Raw genomic sequence first — 14,135 nt, 5'->3', positions numbered from 1 at the left:
AACTCAGAGAATCAGTATTTCTTGGGCTCTCTGGGAACTAGTCTGGAATGGGTATATACTTAGCCATCAGGGTGTCTCCCTTGTGGAGAAAAGAACTAGTCAGATCCTCTCAAGATAGACTCATCATAGTTCCTAATAGCCTACACTCCTTCCTAAAGGTAAAATCAGGATTTTTTTTGAACTGGAGAATTTGCAATGCGAGGTTTATAGAGGGTAGAGTAGAACTATACCTTTTTCCTGATATTTATACCTTTATAATCTTCAGGAAGACAATATTTCCTTCAACTTAAAAAAAGACCTTTGAAAAGTATATATCTTTATTTTATTATTCTATATCACATCAATGCCAGTTCTAATATTAAAAAAAACAAACAACACTTGTCTTTTTTAGGAATGTGGGGCAAAGTCAAAAAGTAATCATTGATCCTTAGGTAGCAGAGTAATAGATATATTAAGCCATAACTATTCTGTTACTCATTATTCTGACATAAACAGCAAATAAATAATTAGGCATCAAAGATTTTGGAAGACTTAAAGAATAACTGACCACCCTATAGAGTTTTGCTAAGATTTCTAAAGTCCTTTACACATGTTACTGAGAGACTAGAGGAATGTTGTAGATATAATTTAACCAGATTTTAGAAAAACATTTGACAAAGTCTTTCAATCTTTTATGCAAAGGATAAAAAGTGCAGGTTAGATAGAATAAAATTTAATGAATTTGGAACTGGTTGAAAGTCTGGGCTTAAATGGCAGTCATTACTAGTTCAACCTCCACTTAAAAGATTTCTTATGGAGTGCTCTGAGAGTCTATGGATGATTTATGCTATTTAGCATTTTTACCAATGACTTGGGAAAAGGCTATGCTTATCAAATTGCAAATGATCCATAGCTGAAAGAATAACTGACATATTTGAATAATTAATGAAATCAGGTTTCAACATGATCTTGTCAAATACAGCCTGAAACCCATACTAGTTGTGTGACCCTGGGTAAGTAACTTAATTTGTTTGTCTATTTCTTTGTCTGTAAAATGGGGATAACATCTGTGTCCTAGAATTGTTATAAGGATCAAATAAGATAATATTTGTAAAGTGCTTAGCATAGTGATGATGGTGATAGCTCCCTATTGCACATGATAGGCACTAAATAAATGTTATCTATTATTATTAATAATTGTTGATGTAAAGTCTTACATTTCTGTTTTTCAAAATCAATTTCATAAGCACAAGATGAGTAAGACATGGTTATAAAGCAGTTAGTCTAAAAGAAATTAAGGAATTTTAGAGTACTATAACAAAGTATCAGCCAAGGAAGTAAATAAAATCTTGACCTGCATCGAGAGAAATAGGGAGATAATAATCCTATTCTATTCATCCCTGGTCAATTCAAATTATTTATTAAGTAGAAGAGAAAAGAAGAATGAAGAGTCAGAAAAATCTGCTAGATCTAGCCATTAGGGAATCATTAATAACTTTAGAAAGGGATTTCAATTGATTGATAGTGTGGGATATCATGTTAAATAGTCATAGAAGTGAAGAGGAAGTAAAAAAAGAATTAGAGGCAATGAGTCTAGTTAGCTTATTGTTACGAGTTTAATAGTGAAAGGAGAGATAAAAGACAGAAATGAGGAGTCAAATAAAAGTTGATCCTGTGGGTTTTAAAATATGGAGGGGTACTACATCCCCCTGCCCAATGGGTCCCTCCCCATCCCACTTCCTGGTGTGAGATTGGTCTTGAATTGGACCAATTCCGTGCTAGGGAGGGACCAGGCCTCCCTACTTCTGGGCCAGGAACTGATCTGGTGACAAGGAGGGGCCTTTGAATCAGAATTGATTCAGGGTTTATTGGCTCTAGTCAGTGTCAGGTTGGCTAGCGATCCTTTTTTGCTTTATTAAAGTTAGTCAGATAAAAGAAAGAGTTTTGAGGGATTTTTTTATTTCAATCCTGAGGATGAAGAAGATTTTGGTGTAATTTTGACACTAGGGAAGAATACAGAGGAAAGATAAAGGCTTTTGATTAGAAAAAGAGAATAAATAAAGGTACATGATCATAGAAGAGATGAATTGGGATAGGATTCAAGGGCACAGATTGGCCTCAGTAAGATAGGTCACATTTTCCACTGATGTTGGAGGAAAAAAAAGAGGTTGGGGACATTTTTGAAATATGAAAGGGAGAAATGAGGAAAACTTCTAATAGATGACCACCATTTTCTTAGTAAAGTATGAGGCAAGGTCCTCTGCTAAGCCTGTGGAGAAAGGTGGGAAGGTAATAGGTGGCATGAGAAAAATAGAGATTTGGAAGAGATTTAATAGCAAATACAATAGACAGTCATTCTGGGAAAACTAAAGGGATTGTCATAAAGCAATGAGAGCTCCTATGGTCAGATCACATTTGGAAAACTGAGTTTAGTTCTGGGTTAAAATTTTAGAAAGAACATTGATGGGCTGGAGAATATTCAGAAGAGGGACATTAAGATCGAGAAGGACCTTGAGTTCATGACATCTAAGTATTGTTTGGAGAAATTCAGGCTATGTAGTTTAGAAAAGACTTAGAGGGACAAGATAACTTGTTCAAGAATTGAAGACATTCTATTTGCCCCATAAAAGACTAGACCAGGATCAGTGAATTAAAGTTGCAGAAAAGATAAATTTAAGCTTCATGTGAGCATGTGAGAGAAATCTCAAAGTGAAATAGACTGCCTTAAGAATATTCTCCATGAAGGTTTTTTCAACCAAGGCTTGGATTCCTCCAATTCAAAAGATGTGATTTTGGTGTCCATCTAATCTCAGAACTACTATGTAGTTTATTTATTTATGTATTTATTTATTTTAACTCTTACAAAGTATTTTTTAAACCCTTACCTTCTGTCTTAGAATTAATACTGGGTATTGGTTCATTGGTTCTAAGGCAGAAGAGTGGTAAGGGTTAGGCAGTGGGGGTTAAGTGACTTGCCCAGGGTCACACAGCTAGGAAGTGTCTGAGGTCAAATTTGAACCCAGGACCTCTGGGCCTGACTCTCAATCCACTGAGCCACCCAGCTGTCCCTCTTTCAAAGTATTGATTCCAAGGCAGAAGAGTGGTAAGAGTTAGGCAACTGGGGGTAAGTGACTTGTCCAAAGTTACACAGATGAGAGACTGAGGCCAAATTTGAACCCAGGATTTCCTCTCCCTAGGTCTGTCTCTCAATCCATTAAGCTGCCTAGCTTCCTGAACTATTGTAGTTTAGACACTGTGGGCATTACTATCCCTACCATCCTATTTTAAGAACTAATAGTAGAAAAGTGACTTGCCCAGACAGTGAATAAATGTTAGACAGGAAATAAAACCAAATTCGAAATCCAAATCTTTTTTTTTTTAAACATATCTCCATCAAACTATGTGATCAGTCATGTTTTCCTTCTGCATTTCTGTTCCCACAGTTCTTTCTCTAGATGTGGATAGCGTTCTTTCTCATAAATTCCTCTGGATTGTCCTGAGTCATTGCATTGCTGCTAGTAGAAAAGTCTATTATATTCCATTGTGCCATAAGTATCAGTCTCTGCGTACAAGATTCTCCTGGTTCTGCTCCTCTCGCTCTGCATCACTTCCTGGAGGTTGTTCCAGTCTCCATGGAATTCCTCCCCTTTATTATTCCTTTGAGCACAATAGTATTCCATCACCAACATGTGCCACAATTTGTTCAGCCACTCCCCAATTGAAGGGCATCCCCACATTTTCCAATTTTTTGCCACCACAAAGAGCACAGCTATGAATATTTTTGTGCACGTATTTTTCCTCATTATTTCTTTGGGGTACAAACCCAGCAGTGCTATGGCTGGATCAAAGGGCAGACCATCTTTTATCGCCCTTTGGGCATAGTTCCAAATTGCCCTCCAGAATGGTTGGACCAATTCACAACTCCACCCTCAGTGTTTTAGTGTCCCAGTTTTGCCACATCCCCTCCAACATTTATCATTTTCCTTTGCTGCCATATTGGCCAGTCTGTGTTACCATATATTCTTTTGATTACTATTGTGTAATACAGTTTGAGATCTGGTACTGCTAAGCCATTTTCCTTCACATTTTTTCCACTGATTCCCTTGATATTTTTTATCTTTTATTCTTCCACATAAATTTTGTTAAGATTTTTTCTTGTTTCATAGAATAATTTTTTGATAATTTGACTGGTATGGCAATGAATAAGTAAATTAATTTAGACAAAATTGTCATTTTTCTTATATCACTTGGCTTACCCGGGAGCATTTTATATTTATCCAGTTGTTTACATATGACTTTATTAATGTGAAAAATGTTTTTAAATTGTGTTCATATAGTTCTGTTGGGTATCTTGGCAGATAGACTACCAAATATTTTATATTGTCTGCAGTTATTTTAAGTGGAATTTCTCTATGTCTTCCTGCTAGGTTATATTGGTAGTATGTAGATTTATATTAGTAACCAGTTTATAAGAATAATTTCTGAAAATCTTTTACATTTACTCAAATGAGAAATATTTTTCTCTTACATTTCTCATTGAGGTTTTTCTCATTCTTAACATTTTCTTTCATTGGCCCTATGGAATGTAGGTAGGTGGTACAGTGGACAGAGAACTGAACCCGGAGTCAGAAAAACCTGATTTGATGTCAGTCTCAGATATTCCCTTATCAGTTTCTCCATGGGCAAATCACTTAAGCTCTACTTGTCTCAGTTTCTCTAAAATGGAGAAAAGTAGAGCACCTATCTCAAAGGGTTGTGGAAATCAAATAAAATATTTCTAAAGTGCTTACCTTTTTGCCTGGCATGTAGTAGGCAGTTAGAAAATGCTTGTTCCCTTACTTCTCCTTCTTAGTAATCAAGGCTATAAATAGTGATCAGCTCCACCAATCATCTCATATCCTAGTTCCTGAAGAAAATAATATATATATATATATAAAGGGAATATTAGGTTGAATTTTGTCAATGAATGCTAAATTTGGTTCACTTTTCAAAATTTTTTATGTGCAAAAATTAGCATTGTCAAGGTTTCAGGCTAAATCAACATGCCCTCCATCAAATGGCAGAATGAGTTAGAGCATGATTTAGAATCTTTCTTGGTAAAGCTTAATTTCCAAACTGTGACAATTCAGAAACAACAAAGTGACTAGAGAGTAGACCTTGGAATCAAGAAGATCTAAATTCCAATCTCATCTCTGATACATCCTAACTCTATGAACCTGGGCAAATCTCTTAGCCTCTCAGGGATACAGGTATCTGTCCAGGACTCTAGTTATGGAGAAAGGGACAATTTGCTTTGGTAGAGTTTCCATCTAGAAGTTCCTTATTGCAATGAAATCACAGGTTCAGTACCTCTCCATAAGGTAGAACAATAATGAGTGTAAGCATCATTTTAACATTTGCCTTTTTTCTCTTTAGTCATATGTCACCTGTGCCCTGGGGATACGATATGTTGGTTATGTGATGATCTGCTTTTCAGCCACCAATTCCCTCAGCTCTATGCTCTTTGGAAAGATCTCCCAGTATACTGGCAGAATAGCTTTGTTTGTACTAGGTATGTAATAGCTTTTATTCTCTGTTAGTAGTAGTAAGAAGTTGCTATGTTTTCTATCTAGAGATGACTGCTCTAATCCATCAGACAGCATGGTCAGAGCCCTGGTCCTGGAGTTGAAAAGCTTGGATTGAGATCCTTGCCAGACATTTTACTATTCATGCAATGGGGAAAAAGTTGATTCCCTCATCTTTTCTCTTGGCTTTGCTTTTCTTCTATGTAAAATGCGGGGTTTGAAATAGGTCAATTGTGTCAACCAAATGGGAGACCCCTAAAACTGTATATGAGGATTCCTAAAATAGTTTATTGACTTAGAAAACCACATATTAACTTTACTGATATTATGTAGCATTCTTTATGTTTTGTTAAATGCTTTCCAATTTCATTTTGTTACCATTTTTATATATAAGTTAACATAACAATATAATAGATGCTATTTATATGTATAACAAAATATAACACATATACTATTTATGTTATAAATATGTAACAAATTATAATAAGTATACTTATTTAAGAAAACAAATTCCCACATTAGTTATGTACAGAAATCTGTCTTATTCTTTTTTTTCCCTCCTTCCCACTCCTCCCCTCTCCCCAAGAAGGCAGGTAATATATTATAGGTTATACATATAATAATATAATTCATATTTCCCTGTTTGTCATGTTGTGAAACAAGATACATATTGCTTATACTAGAAAAAATTTCATGGAGAGAATAAGGTGAAGAATGGTATGTTTCAATCTGCAATCGGACTCCGAATGTTCCTTCTATGGTGGTGGATATTCCTTTTTCGTCATGAGTCCCTTGGAGTTGTCCTGGATCCTTGCCTTGTTGATAATAGTTAAGTCATCCATAGTTGATCATTGTTCTTTACTGCTGTTACTATTTACAATGTTCTCCTGGCTCTGTTCACTTCACTTGCATCACTTTATATAAACCTTTCCAGATGTTTTTTGTGATCATGATATATTGTTTGTCATTTTTTTATGGTACAATAACATTTCCTTATAATCATATACCACAACTTGCTCTGGTATCCTTCTGTTAAGTTGCATGGTCCATGGGCTGGGCATTTACCTCTCTGACTAGATAATCTCCAAGATCCCATCGACCTCTAAATCCTAAGCGTTTATTTTAAAGGGATGTTTAGAAAGTGCTATATCTATATATTTGTACATGCTTATATTGACACATATTAACACACATAGGTATGTATGTTATTTATTATATTGTTATTATTAGTATAAGGTACATTTTGTTATTCTACATGGCATTATAATTTAAAGTTTACAAAGTACTTTATGTACTTATATAAATATATATGTATGTATAGTAATTAAATCCTTAGAAATTCACTCAGATCTCCTCATACTCCTTCACCTGATCCACTTTCTAATTAATAGCATGCATTTGTCAGATGGTGGACCAGGTCTGGGGAAATAGTCTCTATGAAGGACAGATAAGGAAAGAGAAGAAAAGGACAATAAACATGTATATATTGTCTATTATGTGCCTAACACAATGCAAGGTGCTTTTTAAAAATATGATCTCATAACAGAAAAAAGCAAAATTACCCCAATAACACTGATGATGTATAATTGGGGGGGAAATGCTATAGGAGCCCAATAAAACTAAGAGGAAGCCTAGAGGTGAACTTAGGGGACATCTAGGAGGGAAGGACATTAAAGACTAATCATATCCTCTTATTTTACAAATAAAGAAAGGGAGACCAAGGAGGTGAAGTGACACCAAAAGGGACAGAGATAGTAAGTAGCAAGTAGTAGAGCTAGGATTTTAACAAATGCAGTTTTCTTGCTCTAAATTTAGGATGTTTTCCCATTTTCTTGCTTCCTTGCATGTCAATACAGAAAAAAATCTCAAATTTATTAAAACATCATTATTTGGATTATAATTAAGTCCATTTATTGTGGCTACTATCCCTTCAAATGTTGGTAGGCGTCCTTCTCAACCTCTGTTTCAATATAATTCCTTTACTAATCATCAAAAGCTTCAAATTTCATAGATTTTCTAATATCCATTATTTTAATAAACAAGGAGAAAGAGAAAAAAGCTCAATACGAATGATGATAAACAAGGATTTTAAACTATGAAGTTGGAAACATACCCAATCTAGCCCTGAAATAATTGGAGAATAGAGGAATTTAGCATTAAGGCATGTAGGCAGTCACTTTCCCACTCCAAACATAGGCATTTTGTGGCAAAACAGAAAGTGTCTCTTATGATGTTGACATTATGCAGTTGTCCCAATTGTCAGAAATACTGTGAAGCAGCAGAATGTTTAGTACTGGTTGTTTAGTCTTTTGAGTCTCGTCTGAACTCTCCCTGGCCCCATTTGGGATTATCTTGGCATAGATACTGGAGTGGTTTGTCACTTTCTTCTCCAACCCATTTTACAAATGGAGAATGAATCAGAAGTTCTGCAAACCAGTAGAATCTGTTCTTTGTCCTAGAATAAGAAGGAGACATAAAAAGCCAAGCACCAATTTAAATCTGCACAATTCTGCTCATTTATTGAAGGAAAATTGGACAAAGAAAACATTCTAAGATCAAGAAAGATTTCCTTTTGCCAATCTAATAAATTCTCCCTCTTGTTCTTTAACTGATTTTCAGTGATTTGTTTCCCTTCTTTAATTTTCTCTCTTCAAACTCGTAGGTGCAGTGATACACCTTTCCTGCATCATTTCTCTTTTGCTGTGGAAACCTCACCCCAGTCAGATGGCTGTGTTCTTCATATTTCCTGCCCTTTGGGGAATGGCAGATGCTATTCTGCAGACACAAACCAATGGTAAGTACTGTTGTCTGCCTTCTGCACCTTTAGACCAGGAAGACCATTGGGGGCTTCCAGTGAGGGGACACAGATGAGAATCAAACAGTGACTCCATCAGTGATCATTAAATGCCTACTATTTGTTGGACACTATACTACCCATGGGGCTACAGGTGCAAAGAATGACATGATTCTTACCTTAGCCTAGGGTCTTACTGGGAAATAAGAAGTACATAAAAAATAGAGAGAGGGAATTCAATTAAATACAAGGTGGTTAAATGCAAAGTAATTAGGCAGGGAAGACACTTGTAGTTGGAATAATCAGGTAAGGCTTCATGAGAGAGTAATAAGTGAGCTATGACTATAAGGAAGAGAATAAGGAGCAAGTGAGAAGGGAATAGATTGCAATCATGGAGGTGTTTAACAGCGTAGAGATAGAAGATGGAATTCCATATGTAAAGGGAAAATTCATTTGCTTGGATTAGAGTATGGGAGGAGTAATGCTGAATGACTCTAGGAAGATAGTTCAGGGATAGGATAATGGAGAACAATATGATAACAGCATGGTATTATTTTTCACTTCTAGAGACATGAAAAAAGTAATGAATTATATAACTATTTTTGTTTTAGCTCTCTAGTACCAAAGTCAGAAAAAAAACTGTTATGGAAATATTTGGAGAACAATGATATGTAGATTCCTAATTTCAGAAGCAGAGAACAATTTTATCATTCATTTCTTTTTCCCTTGCAGCCATTTATGGAATTTTATTTGTGAAGAACAAGGAAGCTGCTTTTGCCAATTATCGTCTTTGGGAATCCTTTGGATTTGTCATTGCTTTTGGATACAGTACATTTTTGTGTGTCTACATCAAGTTATATATACTACTCGCGGTACTGATTTTGTCAGCAGTGACCTATGGGAGTGTCGAATACCTGGAACGTGGGAAATCACTTGAAATACTTACTGAAAAAAAGGAAACTCAAGTAGAAGAAACAATTACCCAAACAAATATGTAAAAATGACAATCTGCTTGAGGAGAGAGAATAAGAAGGCTTCAGAATGGTTTTCCCTGTAGAAGCAACTAAAATAGTGAATTGTTTTCTCAGAACAATTTCAGTATTGGTAACAATACTTGAATATATCTGTGATCTCCTGGATGTGAAAATTCCTTCCTTCAACTGGCAAAGATCACAAACCCATCCAGGCTTTTTCCTCCTGTGTAATTCCTGTCCATACTCTTCCATAGGTGTTCCACAGGAAATTTATGCCACATTCTGTAACCATTCCTCTGTATCTTTTTTTATATTAGATGGAGGATACATGGAAGGATAGTAGTATAGCACTAGAGCTACCCACCTTATCCCTTCCTCTTGCTATTTCACTGGCCCACTCCCTTTTCTTATCATACATTTCCTTTTCTACTTCTTGTATGTGAGTCAATGTTAGAAATGTACTTCAGCCAACTTTTATCTACCTTTTCAGTTTTGATTTTCAGAAAGATTGTAATGTTCAGAGATTCAAAACTATGTACCTTTGCTGAAAGAATTTTTGTCTAAGAGTTGGATATTGAAAGTACTATATAATCTTTCAAATGCAATATAACTCTTTCTCTTGTTCAATTCTGTAGTTCTCAACTGTAGTTCATAACTCAATGCTACATATAAAAAGTATTAATTTGATGCAATAATATATAATTTCTTGTTGTATTATACATTTTTCATTTTTTCACATTTTTTTCTGGATAGGTTGTTATAACAATCTTTTGTATAATTGCTAACCATAGGAAGAGGTACTGTAATACCCCCCCTAAATCTTAATAAATCAAATCAATATCATCTTCAAAGAGAAATAGTAAGAGGATCCCAACATTTATTAGTATGGCAAGGTTAAGGATTGTGAGATTGGTCACATTCGCTTTAGGTCACTTCTCAGCCTTCTATTTGACATTTGTCCATAATCAATTTTGTCATCCTAAACTCGAGTATGATCGAGGTATAATTTTGGATATTTTCTTAGTGATTAATAAAAATGTATTCTCTTTTTCATTAATTAACTAGCTAGTTTGAGGCCATGTCCTTTCATTAAAGAGTATTTAATAAACTGGAGAAATCTCTTTTCTCATAAATGATTACTTATTTTTAAAAACTACTAATCTTCTGGAATTAAGTAAACATCACAAGTGCTAGCTATACAGATGATTAACAATGTGAGCAGTGATAACATAAAGATATAAATAATTATTTATTAAGTATCACTTTGAGAAATATCCACCTTGAGTCAGTGCAAACTATAGCATTAACTATAACTATATTCTTTTAATTTCTGAAAACACAATCCCATATCATTCAGTTTCTCTCAATAATCTTCAAGAAGTAGCTAAGAAGCATAGTGAGTAAGAGCTATGGACTTAGGAACAGAAAGACCTGAGTTCAAAACTTCCTAGCAATATGACTCCAGGCAAATCACTTCAATACTGCCTCAGTTTCCTCATCTATAAAGCAGAGATACTAATAGCACCAATTTATAGGGTTGTTGTGGAGGATTTAATGAGATAAATGTATAGCACTTTATAAACTTTAAATTTCTATTAAAAGTGAAAACTTCTTCAAGAAAATAAGATATCATTTCTTTCTTTGTCCATCTTTTTTCTAATAATTACAGCAAAACAGTATATCCACACGTTCTGTATGTGGGTGTATATGTTCTCCAGAAGATAAATAATGTTTACAAATTTTCTCAGCTCTGTACTCTGCCACAAAAATCTACTAGGAGGAAAAAAAGTCTAATGGATGAATTCCTGTCTCTTAAACCTTGCCTTCAAGAACTTGGACCCACATTACAGCAATAATTTTTGCTCACTTACATTAAATAGCATAGATTCATGGATAAATATTTAAAGGAAATGCCTTCCATTTACAGGCTGGAATGACAAAACAGTTGTAAGAGCATCTAGTACTGTTCTTTCCTTTCTTCATCTACCTTCTGCCCTCTTTGTGGTTTTGGAAGAAAAATAGAAGTTTAATTTTTTTATTTTATTATAAAACCAGACCATAAGGTCTTTTTTTTTCAACCCCTACCTTCCATCTTGGAATTAATACTGTGTATTGGTTCCCAGGCAGAGAGTGATAAGGGCTGGCAGTGGAGGTTAAGTGACTTGCTCAGGGTCACACAGCTGGGAAGTGTCTGAGGCCAGATTTGAACCTAGGACCTCCCATCTCTTGTCCTGGCTCTCAATCCATTGAGTCACCCAGCTGCCCCCCAGACCATAAGGTCTTAACAAATACATCTTGGTTGATTGCTTTAAGAGTAAGAAAAAACACATAAAAAGAGTTCAAGATAACTCTTAGCTGACCCTTAAAAATTCCAGTTAACAAAGTAAAATCAATGATATCCTATAATGCCAAAAGGATAAGCAGATGTGATTATTGAGCTTCAGATTTAAAAAAAGATAAAATGTTTTTAAAAATTATTTTATTCAGATATTTTATTATCATAGTAACATGTAATTACTTTCAACATATGTTTTCTGAAATTCTAAGATCCAAATTGTTTCCTTCCATCCCTTCCCTCTCCTCTCTTGGAGATGGTAAGAAATTTGATCTGGGTTGTACCTTTATTATCAAACATAACATACTTCCATATTGGTCATGGTTGTAAGAGGACACTAATATAAAACCAAAGCCCCAAAATAAAACCCTAAATAAACTAATGTGAAAGATAGTATGGTTTGATCTGCTTCTGATGCCAATAGTTATTTCTGCAGAAGTAGATACATAAGCCCTTCAGAATTGTCCCATAGAATTGTATTGCTGAGAGAAGCTAAGTCTTTCACAGCTGATCATCATACAATATTGCTGTTACTGTGGACAATGTTCTCCTGGTTTTGCTTATTTCACTCAGCATCAATTTATATAGATCTAAAAAATATCAAGTATTGAAGCAGGAAGAAAGTCAAGAGATATCAACATTCCAGGAACCAATGGAGGAGAAAATATCAAGGATCAGGCACTGATGAGCACTGTTAAATGCTGTGGAAAAATCAAGGCAAGAGCCAAGACAAAGGGATAATTCTAGCCCAACTCTTCCAGCGTTTTTCCCTAACCAACTAAAAGAATATATAAAGTTGAATTCTTTTTTTTAAACCCTTACCTTTTCTCTTAGAATTGGTATTAAGTATTAGTTCTTATGCAGAAGAGTGGTAAGGACTAGGCAATTAGAGTTAAGTGACTTGCCCAGGGTCACACATCTGGATTTGAACCCAGGACCTCCTATTTCCTGGCCTGGCTCTTTATCCACTGTGCCACCTAGGTATCTTAAGTTAATTCTAATGTCAAGGCAAGACATCTTTCTAGATGAGGAGAAATAAAAGGACAGGAAGAGAGGTCTGTGTCACTACGGTGGGGGCTGGCTGGGAGTATAGTTCAGCATTGACACCTGCTGTGAGTTTTGAAGGCAGAAGAGGGATGGTGGCTTCAGTGGCAGAGGCTGTACCCCACATAATAATAAGAAATAATATACTATACAAATATACTATAGGAATTAAACATATGGTCAGAAAGTAATTCTAGGCTACCCACGGTGCTAGCACTGGGCATAGGACTTGGGGCCATTTGGCAAATCTATTATCCATTACTCTGCTCAGGGTCAGAGTTCTCTAGGGCAGAGAGGAGTCCTTGCTCCAGCAAGAGAGCAGAAACCCTTCCTGGATATGGATTAGAGTTCCAGGGGAGCAGGGAAGTTGGGGTTGCAAGAGAGTAAGAACTTTATTTGTATAAGGATCAGAGTTCACACTAGAAGAGCAGTGATTGCCCACCCCCAACTCACACCACCTTAAAAGCACTGAAAAGTTACAGGTCATGAGAACTAGCTGTGAATAGAGCAAAGCAAAAAAAAGAAAAAAGCTCGAAGCTTGGGACAGTGGCACCTCTTACAACCAACAAAAGAATAGTATAATTTGTTTAAAACCTAATGCAAATTAAAGAGTTAGACTGTAAAATGAGCAAACAACAACAAAAAAGAACCTGACCATAAAAATCTACTATGGAATCAAGGAAACTCAATAGACAAACTCAAAAGAAAACAATTATATGAAAACATCTACAAGGAAAGCCTCAAACAAAAATACCAGTTGGTCACAAATACAACAAAAATTCCTAAAGGAACTAAAGAAAGAGAGGGAAATAAAGAACAAAAATGATTTTTTAATTACATAAGAGAAGTAGAGAAAATAGTTAAATAAATGAGAGCAATGAAAGACAATTATGAAAGTTGAATTAACATTTTCATAAAGGATGGACAAAAAATACTGAGAAAATAACTCCCTTAAAAACAGAGTTGAGGGCTGGGAGGGTGGATGGGTGGGGGCAAAATGGCAGTCTAGTAGCAGGAGCCACTCTGAATCTCCTTCCAGCTGATCATATAAAGTGTCTCAAAAGGACAGAAATAAAAAACAGAAAAATAAAGACACTCTCCCACTGGATACACCGTGAAAGGTAGGAAGTGAGTGAGGATTCCCTTGTTATAAGTGAGTAAAACTGCATGAGTCAAAGTGCAAGCTGACCACTCCTCATCACCACCATGTACCATGCCAGGTTTGGAGCTAGGGCCACGGAAATCTCCAAATTCTCAGGGGCTGGCTGAAAGCACTACAGACACCTCTGAGGGCATTGGCAGTGAGATTCAAGTCCTAATAACATCGAGCTTTGTCCTGTCAGTGGGGGCAGCAACACAGCAGTCATAGTAGAGACAGTATGGGCAGAGAAAATAGCCTAGGGCTAAACACATGGTGCAACATTCTACACCACAGACCTACCCTT

The 14,135-nt window shown here is 35.6% G+C and overlaps 1 protein-coding gene across 1 annotated transcript in view; it reads left to right on the top strand.

The window, feature by feature from the left end:
• Positions 1 to 11,263, top strand: part of UNC93A (unc-93 homolog A) — a 55,195-nt gene extending 43,932 nt beyond the window's left edge. Inside the window, exons 7-9 of the mRNA XM_001381562.4 lie at positions 5,395 to 5,530; positions 8,206 to 8,337; positions 9,070 to 11,263. Of these exons, the coding sequence (XP_001381599.2) occupies positions 5,395 to 5,530; positions 8,206 to 8,337; positions 9,070 to 9,335 (534 nt within the window). The 3' untranslated portion in view covers positions 9,336 to 11,263. The remainder of the gene's footprint in view (positions 1 to 5,394; positions 5,531 to 8,205; positions 8,338 to 9,069) is intronic.
• Positions 11,264 to 14,135: the final 2,872 nt, after the last annotated feature.

This window comes from Monodelphis domestica, chromosome 2 (assembly GCF_027887165.1).
Source record: "Monodelphis domestica isolate mMonDom1 chromosome 2, mMonDom1.pri, whole genome shotgun sequence".
In the NCBI taxonomy this organism is placed as follows: domain Eukaryota; kingdom Metazoa; phylum Chordata; class Mammalia; order Didelphimorphia; family Didelphidae; genus Monodelphis; species Monodelphis domestica.
This window is presented reverse-complemented; position numbering and strand designations above follow the sequence as displayed.